The sequence below is a fragment of the Aulonocara sp. 'chitande type north' Nkhata Bay genome, linkage group LG5, assembly GCF_057382095.1.
Source record: "Aulonocara sp. 'chitande type north' Nkhata Bay isolate Kocher_YH1m ecotype deep benthic linkage group LG5, A_spYH_male_GT1.1, whole genome shotgun sequence".
Lineage (NCBI taxonomy): Eukaryota > Metazoa > Chordata > Actinopteri > Cichliformes > Cichlidae > Aulonocara > Aulonocara sp. 'chitande type north' Nkhata Bay.
Window position 1 is genome coordinate 34,215,904 of NC_141348.1, and position 13,003 is coordinate 34,228,906.

Consider the following 13,003-nt stretch of genomic DNA (forward strand, 5'->3'; position numbering starts at 1 on the left):
CTGTTATTAAATATTAGCCAGACTAACGAGCTAGGACTTCAAATGATGATTAATTCTTGTTTGGTCAGCAAATCTTTAAATGTCACAAAACATTCAACAGACATTCACACTAAAAAAAAAAAAAAGTTAAATTGCAGAAACAAGTTAGGCTGTTTTCATAATATTCAAACAAACATGGAAGCACTACTGATTTGTAAATGTTATCAGTGTGCACTTTGCAAACTAACTTATGCAACTGTTGGGATCTTTATCGCTATTTTCTGTTTGAAAGAAAAAGAACAAAACATTGAACGGTTATTACTAATCTCTTAAATGTAAGTCATGTGCTTGCTAAACACCTTTTTTCCCCTCATCAGAGTCTCTCAGTTCACGGTCAGAATTGGGCTGCGAGACCATCAGTGAGGGTTACTAACTCCTAACATACTGCTCTGACCTCTGAGGTGTCCTTGTTTAATGGGTTTAATGACTGTGTGTGAGATTGCTGATGACGTCATTGCGGCAACCTCCAAAATCAGCCAAATGCCCTCCATGTCCTGGGTGTTCCAGCACATGGCCAGCTTCCTCTGCAAGCTGTCTCAGCAAACACACACACACACACACACACATTTAAACGCACACACTGACACACTCCCCAAATCCAGACCTCCCATGGTTAAAGCATCTGCTGCAGACAGAATGCTTCTTCATGTACAGAGAAAGACGCACACACAGCTTTTGGATGCTCATCACTGTTTTTCACACGGAAATTATAGTCAGTGCTGCAGTCACAGCCGACCTCCGCTGAAAAACACAAGCTGGACAACATTTCTAGGAACATCTTTGCTCATTTTTATGAACCTTAAAGCCCTGAATGCATTTGTCACCACCTTTTTTAGCTCCAAGTTTTGCAGCACATTAACTACGTGAAATAGCCCCAGTTCTCCCATCAGTCATGTTTCCAGCCGCTTATTTTTTCCAACCATAAGTTATGAAATGAACTTCCTGTTTTCTTCAGTGTGACCTGAAAGTAGCAGTGGAGCCATAAAGTCATATGGAAAGTTTTTACTGAGGTCAGAGTGCGAGGAAGCCGAGTGTTGTTTTCTTCTAGACAACCTAAAGTCTTATTGCAACCAGAGGAGGCACACCCTACTGGCCATTAAGAGTAATGCATGTTTGATGCACTTAGGCACTATTTAGACTGGTCAGCTGCTACCATCTTTTATACTGTCTATGGTGGTGACACCCTATACTGCAGGTGTCTTGGGAGGTGCAGATTCCACAAATGGGCTGACAAAGGTGTCTAACCCTTGTCTTTTGATTAAGTATCCCATTGCACGTTTTTTAAAAAGCCCAAGGTCACATCTCATAATAGCTTGTTTCTAGTTTAAAACCTAAAGATTTAATTTTTAATATAGTTTATTTATCATTTATTTAATAATTGCTTTTCCTTTTTTTTTTTTTACCCTTTGTATCACAACACTTCCTGCAGATGTTTCACTTTAATATCATGTGGGTGTTTGTCCCTTGAGCGGTTGGAAAGCTTTTAATGTGAAACATCTGTGCAGGAAGTGCAGCAGCAAAAGAAGGATCTGAGAATCTGATGTTTCACCTTTAAAATACCCCACAGTTTGTTTGTTTTTTAAATCACATTTTAACATGCTGTGGTCAATGTAAGCTTCTCTTGGCAGTATTGAGGGGAAACAGACATGGCCGGGGGGGTTTGCGGGTGGGGGCGCTGAAGCGAGGATGTGGGAGTTGCACCCTTGCAGTATCAGTGGGCTGTGGGCTGTCGTCTGTTCTGTTTGTGTATTATCCTCAGTTTGTTTTCTTTTTCCCTTTTGACTCCTCTCATTTCTCTCACTGTTGCCTCCTCGCAGGGCGTTGCTCAGGACTTCATGTTGTCTTGTAGGCACTGTTTGATTCTCTCCTCTGTTCCTTTTTGTCTTGCTGAAGTCTCCTGCAGCCTCCACTACCTCCTCCTGTCTCTCTCTGTCGTGGTTCTGCATCGCTGTTGTTTTTCATTTTTTTTGGGGTGATCCTTTGAGTTCATCTTCTGTTTGTTGACTTGCTTTACTTTTTGATTGTCAGACACCCCCTCCCCTCTGCTCGCCGTGCGTTCTCCCATGGTTCAGTGCTGCGCCTGTTTACACTTCTGTGGTTGGTCAGTGGGTCTCAGTCCTGTTCGTGTGAAGCTGTGTCAGTTAGTTCTATGTTGTGGCTTGTCTTCAGAGTGGACTATGTGCATAAGGCTCCGCAGCTTCCCGGTTTAACACCGACCCATCCCCACATCCAGAATGTTAAATGTCTTGTTGAGGTCGTGCTGTTGTGAAATTACTTCCCTTCTGGAAATAATCTGTGTCGGAGGTTTCTCATTAACAACCTGATGAAACTCAGAGCAAGGTGGTGGTACTGAGGAGTGGATAAAAGTGGTCAGACAAAAAACATGTTAGGGCGACACTCCTGGCTTTGTTGAGCATGCAAATTCTTTCATTTTACCCAGGTTAGAAGGCAATATAGCCGTTAAAGACAAGGAGCCTCATGCAGGGACTTTTTTAATGTTTCTATCTTAAATCTTCAGTTTTTTTGTTAGATTGAGCTCAGATTCTCACTATATACATACAACACATTTCAAACATCATCTTTTCTCACCAGCTAATACCAGGATTTATGTCAGTCAGTCATAAGAATTTCAAAGTTAATCTGCATAAACAAAAAAGGAAAAAAAGACTGTTGCAGGTTTCTACAGATGAGACCAAAATGGAGATGTTTGGCTGTGAATCACAGCGCCACATTTGGACAGATCAGCACAAACACCTCATACCAACTGTCAGCACAGTGGTGGAGGGCTGAGGATTTGTTTTTCTCAGATACCTTGCAGTCACTGGGTCGACTGTGAACTCCAAAGTTAAATCTGAGGCCATCAGTCTGACGGCTAAAGCTTGACCAGTAAATTTACAACAGAATGGCTGAAAAAGGAAAAACTCAGGTTGCCGCAATGATCCAATCAAAGTCCAGACTTTAACCTGACTGAAAAATACTTAAGAGACGTGTATAAATAAATGATCCCAAACATCAACTTCAGTTCATAAACTGAATAAGTGCATAAACTGAAAGAACATTTTAAAGAAGAGTGGGCAAAAATTACTCCACAATGATGTGAGAAGCTGATAAAGTCACACAGTGAAATGCTAAAGCTGCTGGGTTATAGGGTGTACTTCACAGGACTGCGCAAACTGACTGTATATTTGACAGAAAAAAGGAAAAACAGAATCATTTCCCTTAAAAACATTTAAATCGGTTCTTGCTTGAGGCTCAGTATCTCAGTTTGATTTAATTCAGTTTCTTTTAAACTTATTGCTGAAACTTTCTGGAAAAGTGAAGCAAAACTGGACAACATGGTTTTACTCCTCATTCCAGTTCACGTTATTATTGTTGGATTGTTTTTTGTTTTGTTTTTTCCTTTGGTTCATTCCATTGAATATTTTTTTTAACTAAAATTCAGAATGTGAATAAATGTTATGTTTTCACAGCAGTAGAGCTATAACCTTAGCAATACAAGAGTACTTGTTACTTTCTGGTCATCTGTCTAACTTGCTTTATATCCACGATTTGTTGGAAATGTTGGTTCCATATTTGATGTTGAAATGTTTACCAGCAGTCAGTCTGAATAGCTTTAATGATGTAAATTTGAGTAATTTTGCCCCAGTTTGTTGACCCAGCAGAGCATTTCCAGTATTTAATTGTGAATAACATGACATGGAAATGAAGGAATTTTCAGATAAAATCATCCAGTCAGAGTTGTCAGCTCAGTCGTTCATGAGGACAAATATCAAACCTCAGTGTGTGAGATTAGAGAAGCTCTGTTTTGTTTTCGTTCATCACCTGCTCATATTTCTTTGGTATGGAAATACGACAAACAGCGGATGGAGCGAGCGGAGCTGAATGCGCTGTGAGCAGAGATCAAACAGATCACAAACGCTCCACATACATTACTACAGTCCAAACAGGATCACAGCTGATGAAGTGAAATGCAAATACACAGTTTGTTTATGCAAATGCAGAGCAGAGCCGTCGAGCAGGACGCGAAGCTAGACTGCACATCAGACTTCAGATCTCAAACTCAGAGCTCTGATGTCAAACAAACTGTATGTGTGCGTGATTGTGCGTGTGATTGTGTGTGATTGACAGCCCCGTGTTAAATCCTCACTGTTGTATCTGCTGTTTTCTGTTCTGTCTGCTGCACTTCATTATGAACTGCTGCACCCAACTCGTCTGTGACACTCTGAAAGCTACCTGGACCTTTTTATCATGAATGTTGTGTGATCATAAAACGATGAAATGCTGCTCTCTGCATTCAGCCAAAGGTTCACCATGTAATGATTAGGAGTCAGAGGTGTTTCTGTTTTCTGAGAAAACTCGTCCTGTCGTTTTTCAGCTTTCCCTCAGACTGATTCTGTAACGTTTTCTCTGCCTCTCTTCCTTCATCCCCTAACCACTCCTGAACCTTGCATCCTCATTGTGTTTTATTTTGTTGCCAATTAAACATCAATTTAATTCATTCAAATTTTATTTTGCTCCCATCCAAAACCTTCCTCCTTTTCCAACTACCATCAATTTTCTCCATTATTCTGTCTGTCCTCATCTGTCTTTACTCACCACCTCGAACCCTACTTCCTTCCTTCTGTCATTCCCCGTAAAACCTTCCGCTTCCTCCTTTTACCGCCTCCATCCTAACAGCCAAGACCCAGGATGGCATTGCTCTGGAGATACAGCCTTTGAAGAGTGAAGAGGCCGCTGAGTCTGAGGAGAAGGAAGAGGTCAAACCAGTGAAAAAGGTCAATGTTACCAAGAAGGAGAAGTCTGTGCTTCAGGGAAAACTGACCAGACTAGCTGTGCAGATTGGGAAGGCTGGTGAGTAGCTCACACACACGCACACACACGAACAATCTTAACCTAGCTTAGAACAAAGGCTGGCGGTTGAGGGGAATCTGCTGGTCTAGCTTCAACCTGGGGTGGAGTATTTTTATTTTTTTTAATTCACTTTCCAAAAACGTAAAAGTCGAGTCAGCACAGTTTTGTAGACCACATTTAAAGAGACATGCCAAAATGAATGAAGCTAATAGTTTTGTAAAAGATTTTGAGGTTTAACTTTAACTGATTATTAAGAATACTTTAACAGCCACAAATGAATGTCAGTAATTTGAGTTTTTAAACTACTGTGAAACTCTGATGGGACCTCTCTCCTTCGTCTTCTTCTTTTTTTTTCTTTTTTTTTTATGCTGGGAGCCTACAACAGGGATACTCGCGCTGCTTTGTCTGAGGACCACTTTTGCACAATCACTGGAGACCAGAGGCTGGTTAATAAACATTAAACAAGCAAACAATCTCCTCCACACAAGTGTTAGCATTACTGTAATTTAATTCACACTGATTATGTGTTTATCAGACCCTGATGAAAGCTTACAGTTGATATGCAGTGGTCTGTTTTTTGTTTTTTTTTGCCATTTAGGATTGATTCAACATCAGACATATCTGAAGTTATTGGAAAGGCAGTTTTGTCTCTTTTTGATTACACTAAGAGGATCTTTGCAGTTTTATTTCTTTACAGGCTAGTAGATCCTAAACAAGTCTCTTTATTAGATACATAGAAATGAAACTTATGCTGCTACATGACTCTCACAAAGACGACATTTGAGAAAAAGTGTGTCTTGCCCTCTAATAGCACACAAAGTGATCAGGCAGCGCAGGGACGAAGAGGCTGAGGGTCAAAATGCACTCAGTTCTATTGGATGGATGTTTTTTATTGGGGACACGATTCATCCCGGAACTGAAAGCATTTTCTGTGTCATTTCAATTGACCTTAATACACCAAGGGGTTTTCAGGACATCATTACCGAACAGAAATAGAATTTGGGCCAAACACTTTGACTGGAGGTGACTGACAGGAGAGATGAAGTACAGAAACACAAACGGGAATTTTCTGTTACTTCCCCTCACCTGTTTGATATTCAGGATGTTGTCTGGTTACAGGCATCCAGACTTCACTGCCTTATTAAATATCATAGTTTAACCACCTTTCAATTTTTTACAAGCGAGACATATTCAAGTGTTGGCAGTCCGGAATCAGTGCAGTTAGACACCAAAGCGTAAATAGATTAAAGATTAAAGTGTATTTTCTTTTGGTAGTTGACTATAGAAACAGAGACATGGAAAGCAAAGGGGATGACATGCAATCAAAATTATTTTGTAGTAGCATCAGACTGGGGACAGTGTGGTTAAATATTTCCCAAAAGGCTAGACCACAGGGAGAGTTTGCCAGCAGGTCTTCAGCAGGACTGCTCATCAGATCATCTTTAAAAGCACCACAAGAGATCTGAAAAGTGCTGCCACAGCACTGTGAAAAATACCAGGTTGGTTTTGCTTAAAAAATGCTAATTTAAATAAAAGAAGGTTTTTAATAACTTGAATGTGACTGAATCTGCAGTACTTAATGTGGACAAGTCACGTAAACCTAATAAACTAAGCCATAGTCTCCAAATGTCCTCTGTAATGGACATTTGGTTTTGGTCTATATCTTTTGACTTATTTGAGCTACCCTACTGATGTGCTCAATAGAGGACATTCCGGCCTTTCCAATGAGGCAGGAAATCAGAAAAAAAGATAGTTTAAGTTAAGGATACTTTTTACGTCAGTTCTCAGTGGATTTTTTTTGAGCAAATAATGGGGACTACAATCTGAAAATGCACTAAGATTGACCAACTTTAGAAAGCTGAAGTTGAGCAGCTGTATTTCCATCATGAGTTAAGACACACTGCGTTCCAGGAACGCTGGTTTTATTAACCTTAACAACCTTGAATAGGTTCACTGAACAAGTGTCATTAATCGCTGCAGACACAGTCATGGTGGGCTGTTAATAGCTAAGCCTTTACAGTGTTCTTCAACACACAAATGTCGTCACTCAAATAATGATCACAATGTCATTAAATTAAGCATTTAAAGGTAAACATTAACAGTCCCGTGCACTTGTCACTGCAGACGTGTCTTCTGCTTAGAAAAAAATGTGTAAAAGTATGAAATGTGGACAAGAAGTGCAGATCAGTCAAGTAAGTCAATTTAAAATGTGAGTATAAGTTGCTGAATACAAAATAAGATAATAGGTATTGGATCACCAAGATTATAACATCATACATGACATAAAATGGTTAGAGAAGATAGGCATGCTAACAAAAAAATTAGCCTTTATTTACTAACAGCTGAAAATGGTAAACATAATTCCCAAAGGAGTAAATAAAACAGGAATCCAGATGTCAAACACAGGATTTATGGAAAGACAAGATTATATACAGACAGAGACTGATTACATGAAACAATGGAAAGTAATTAAAGACAGGTAAAACTAATGAGTGCTAGAAAAACAGTTGCAAAGGAGGAAAGAGCCGGAGGTAAAACTAGAACCAGGTACATGAAAAACTTGAAAGTAAACTACAAAATTACATGAAGACAGAGACTAAACAAGTTAGCAGAGATGGAGGAACACAGGAGTCCATAGAAACTGGGAACACAGCAACAAAAGAACAGCCTCAGTCCCAAAGGATTGAAACTGAAGGTTTAAAGATACGTGTTGTAGAAACCTTAAAACCCTTAAAAAAAGCTTACTTGACTTTAATGGAAAACTGCTCTTGTTCCACCCAGGTCTGATCATGTCGGCGGTGACAGTTATCATCCTCATCCTCTACTTTGTGATCGACACCTTTGGGGTCCAGGGTCGGCAGTGGTTAGCTGAGTGCACCCCCATTTACATTCAGTATTTTGTCAAGTTCTTCATCATCGGTGTGACAGTTCTGGTCGTCGCTGTCCCTGAGGGGCTGCCGCTTGCTGTCACCATCTCTCTGGCCTACTCTGTCAAGGTGAGCAGGAGGGAATTATTTAACATTAATAGAATCCTCTCAAAATCATGTCAGAGACGCTGAGGTTTTAATGAGTGCACCTTCATCGTCCATCCCTTAGAAAATGATGAAAGACAACAACCTGGTGCGTCACCTTGACGCCTGTGAAACCATGGGCAACGCCACGGCTATCTGCTCCGACAAGACGGGTACTTTGACTATGAATCGGATGACAGTGGTGCAGGCATACATCGGCGATACGCACTACAAGACTGTCCCAGAACCAGATGCTATCAAGCCAGATACTTTGGAAATAATGGTCAACAGCATCTCTATCAACTCAGCGTACACCACCAAGATCCTGGTGAGTCTTTAACTATCACATCGACAAATAGTGACACTCAGGTGTTCCAAATGCAATTATTTGGCTCTGGAGCATCTATAATAATAAACAGAGAATATTCAGTTATTTATGGGCCTAACATTTCATTTATGTTAAAGAAAGAAGCTGTGCTGTGATAAATGCTTTATTAATGGAAGTCTTCACTACGCAAGTTATGAGTATAGACTGACAAGCATATAAACTGCAACATGAGTGCCTGCCTGAGGCAGTAACTATAGTTGGGACAATGTTTCCTGATGATTACACAGGAGAAAAAACATCTAAGCAAAGAACATACCAGAAAAATCTGAGCACAATCTAATGAATGAGATTCAGCATCATCCCTTCTTATATTGAGTGTATATTTATGAGCCAATACAAACTGTTGATCGCATTCTTCACAAACATACAACTTTGCCATACTCTGAAAATTTGGCCTCAGGTGTGCATAAATGTGAGCAGCATTCGCTCCGGGAGCTTTCTGTCCTTCTGTTTATCCTCCACACCCCAAGCAGAAAGTGGTAACGCATTACCTACATACAGTAACCATCTATTTTACAGATCAAAGTACTGTATTCTTATTACAGTATGTAGACTAGTATGTAGTGTTATTAGTGTTTGGTAGTCCATAGTTTTATTATAGCGAGTGTCATCATGACAGAGAAAACAAGAGGTAGTCAGATAATGAAAATATCTCAAAAAAGTAATCTCTGATATATTTTGTATATGTTAGATATAAAGCCTTTTTTTTTATTTCATTTTGATGATTATGGCAATACAGAAATGTCTGGTGTCTGAAAATTATGGTCATTTACACACTGGATGCTTTTCAAGTTACGAATTACAACATCAGTGCGGTGTGGCATGGAGATGATCAGCTTGTGGCACTGCTGAGGTGTCACTGAAGCCCGCAGTGCTTGATATCAGCCTTCAGCTCTTTTTATATTGGACATTCTTCTCCCTGACAATATCCCCGTAGATTCAGAGTAAGTGGAGTTGGCTCGCTTATCAAACAGAGTAAAATTATGGCCAACAAACCGTTTGGTTGCGGTTTTGGCACTGTGTGTAGGTTTTAACTCCTGCTGGAAAAGGAAACTGTCATTTCCATAACGCATGTCCTCACATGGAAGCATGAAGTGCTCTAAAATCTCCTAGTACATATTGGACTTGAAACCCAAGCTAACGCTGGCTCATGTCAAGTCAAGAAAAATGAATACTAACATTTTAATTAAAATCATTTATCTGATATAATTTATTAGATTAATTTATTAGATATGTGTCACCATGTGTGTTAAGTGATTTTAAATTATAGTATTAAACCTGTTTCATGGCACCAACATGACTGACAGTTACTGTTAACCTGCACATGTACCTGAATTGCAGCTACAGAAGCGTTGTGTTCTTCAGATGGTCTTGTTTTGTGCGTATAGACCCAATGAAATGATTAAAATTTGATTAATTCTGGAGCCCAAGCTTCTCTGATTGAACCAGCAAACATCAAACAAACCTGAACCGCTGGATGTTCCTAGTGACCCGCTTTGCTTGTAACTTTAATCATGTTTAAGCACCTCCAAACTTTTTCTCGCTCCTCAGCCCCCGGAGAAAGAAGGCGGCTTACCTCGCCATGTGGGTAACAAGACTGAATGTGCTCTGCTGGGCCTGGTGCTGGAGCTGAAGAGGGACTACCAGCCAATCAGAGATGAAGTCCCCGAAGAGAAACTCTACAAGGTTTACACCTTTAACTCCTCCCGCAAATCCATGAGCACGGTGCTAAAGAACGCTGACGGAGACTTCCGGATGTACAGCAAAGGAGCATCAGAGATCATCCTGAGGAAGTAAGAACAAACAGTCTGAGGAAAGATGGCTGCTTGGGTGGACACAGTAACCTTTTTGGTATACCTTTATAATCTCCCTTCACTTCCTCTGATTCTCTCTCATCTCCCAGATGCTCTCGTATCTTGGACGCCCAGGGCCAGCCTCGTGTCTTCAAGCCCAAGGACCGTGACGAGATGGTGCGAAAGGTGATTGAGCCGATGGCGTGCGATGGGCTGAGGACCATCTGTGTGGCCTACAGGGACTTTCCTGCTGAGGCTGGAGAGCCAGACTGGGACGCTGAGAATGACATCCTCAACGAACTGACCTGCATCGCCGTGGTGGGGATCGAAGATCCCGTCAGACCTGAGGTACAGCACCACCGATCAAAATGCTCTCTGTAGTTAACAGCTCATGTTGGCCAATGTGCCGTTAGGTTTCAAAATCAATGATGTTACCTGCTGAAGAATCTTTATACAGCTTATTTATTCTTATCATTTTCACCTTTCCTCTTTGGGCGTGTTTATGGCCAAACATCCCAATCTTTATTTCTGTAGCATTGTTGAAAACACTGTGTTGCAAAGCAGTCATATAAACAAAATATTAAAGTCATAAAAAGAGTTTCCATTCATCGTTTTAATTAGGCTAGAGCTTATCCCAGATGTCATAGGCTGAGGAAAAGACTTCTCCTTGGACAGTTTGCCAGTTCTTTACAGCGCTTACACAGAAAAGCAGACAAGCATTCTTTCACATCTGTGGCTAATTAACAAGCATAAATTAACCCGCATGTTAACATGCATTTTTGAGACTCTGGGAAGACATCAGAGTACATGCAATGTCCTCTGAAAGCCCCGAGCCAATCAGAGGGTTTGAATCAGGAACCTCCTTGCTGTGAGGTAACAGTGCTAACAAATGCACCAACATGCTTTCCAGCCACCATTAGCTCAGAATGTGTGCAGTTAAATATGAAGTTAATGCACATTTCCTGGTCCAAATTACTTCAATTGAATACCACTGTGGTAGCTTAGCATGATTCACAGGTGAAAATAATCCTGATTTATTTTTATACTGGACTGTGGTGCAGCCACCATTCCTCTCATTGGCTGCCCCTCATAAACGGTAACAGGTGGATGGGGCTTCATTGCTGACAGCCAGATCTGTATTAGCTCATAGGCACTACTTGCACATAAACTGACCTTGTTGTTGGAAGAGTATCCATCGCTTTGTGTATATATGACAAAAACATTAGGACAACCATAGAGGGCCCCCTTTACGAAGATATTTAAAGAGGACTGTGCGACTGGCCAGACTGCTACGAAACCCCAAGGTGAATGGTTTCAGCGTAGCCATGTTGGTGTTTTGAAATGTGACAGGGATCTTCTTTTCTGATTCTTAATGTGATCAGCATAATTTGAAGCTAGTCATTGAGACCATAAACTTATCAGGAAACTATACTGAAGTCACAGAGTAAGGGATATGAGGACCATTTTTCCATAGATTTCCATGGCAGCTTCAGTGGTTAGTGGTGGTTAGTATGGAATTGCATGGGCTTACCATTTCACGTCTTATATGGTTTTGACGTTTTTTTGTTCAGATTTGTTTGTGATTCGCTGTTTAGATAAAATCGTGGATCTGTTTTAACCATGCAAAACCGCAGCTCCGAATAAAAAGGCTGAACATAAAACAATGTTCGCTGTTCACCAAAAAGACTTTTCTATTCACGATGTGTCATTTCCTCTTTTGACCTGAAGTGTGGATAACCTAACAGTCAGTGAGAGCAGAGAGGAAGAGACCATGATGTTATTCAACAAGAAACACACTGTAATTATGGATTACATAATTACCATTCAGTCATATGTCACATCCCAGTGCCTTGATAAATATTGTATTTTCATGGGAGATGAATTTACATAATTTCCACTTTGCCTAAAAAAAAGGTAAAAGGACTGATAAGCTGTCTATGCATGCAGACTGACAGATAATCCAGTTGTTTCTACCTCCCGCTGTCCTCCTCCCTATCCTCTCGCTAACAGCTCTGTGCCATTTGTGTGTGTTTTTGTTTCTCACACTTCCAGAAGGTCCCTATTCAAAGACGTTCATAGTGTTGCAATCAGTTGTTCACATGAAAAGCGCCGGAAATAGCTTTGTTGCTTTACTAAACAGCAGTAAGAGGCTGCTGCTTCTGTTGCCTGCAATAATCCAGACTTCACGCAGGGATCAATAGATCTACGGGATAATCAGAGTTTGTGGTGTGCAGCTTGTTTTTTCTGATGATGCAAAAATAAGTTAAACAGACCAAACAGGGAGCTTAAATTTTCTTCATTGAGATTGAAACTCATCTGAGAGGCTGCTCTTGACTATATTGTTATATTTGTGTAAGCATGCCATTAACTTTCTCCTAACATGAAGACCGAAGTTTGTCCTAGCCAGATCTTACAGTCCGGATGCTCTGAAGTGTTAAATGAGGCCTGTAATGAAGCTGAGAAAGCATCAGTGCTGCTGCCTGCTGCTTTAATGTCAGAGCACAAAGATCACCAACAGGATGGAAATAACCGGAGAGCAGCAGGAGTCAATCAGCAGCACAGTGTTTATCTCTTCACAACTTGTGATGGGCACAAGACTGAATATTTTGGCTTTGTGCTACAAATAATTTTTTCTCCTCACGTTCAGAAAAAGTGTTTTTGTAACTGCAAGTAACCCCAAAATCAAGCAGTCAGTGCTGAAAGTTAAGGAAACACAAGGATCCCCTTTTAACCTGATTGGTTCATTAACTTAAAGGGTAATGTATGCAGACCATTCATAGAGCATTTCCTACAACATTTTACTATAATTAATGTAAGTGTCCGCAGTGTTGCGCCAAAGTCCTGAGCCACCCATTATTTCTTTACATTGTGCTACAAAAGGAGCCAGACTAATTTTAAAAATGCTCTTTAGCAATAGATCT

General features: G+C 40.5%; 1 protein-coding gene across 3 annotated transcripts in view; it reads left to right on the forward strand.

Annotated features, from left to right (window-relative positions):
* Positions 1-13,003, forward strand: part of LOC147331081 (plasma membrane calcium-transporting ATPase 1-like) — a 138,769-nt gene that overhangs the window by 93,728 nt on the left and 32,038 nt on the right. For all 3 annotated transcript variants that reach the window (XM_086293136.1, XM_086293137.1, XM_086293135.1), the window contains 5 exons: positions 4,717-4,890; positions 7,672-7,886; positions 7,987-8,229; positions 9,841-10,082; positions 10,193-10,430. In XM_086293136.1, the coding sequence (XP_086149262.1) occupies positions 4,717-4,890; positions 7,672-7,886; positions 7,987-8,229; positions 9,841-10,082; positions 10,193-10,430 (1,112 nt within the window). The remainder of the gene's footprint in view (positions 1-4,716; positions 4,891-7,671; positions 7,887-7,986; positions 8,230-9,840; positions 10,083-10,192; positions 10,431-13,003) is intronic.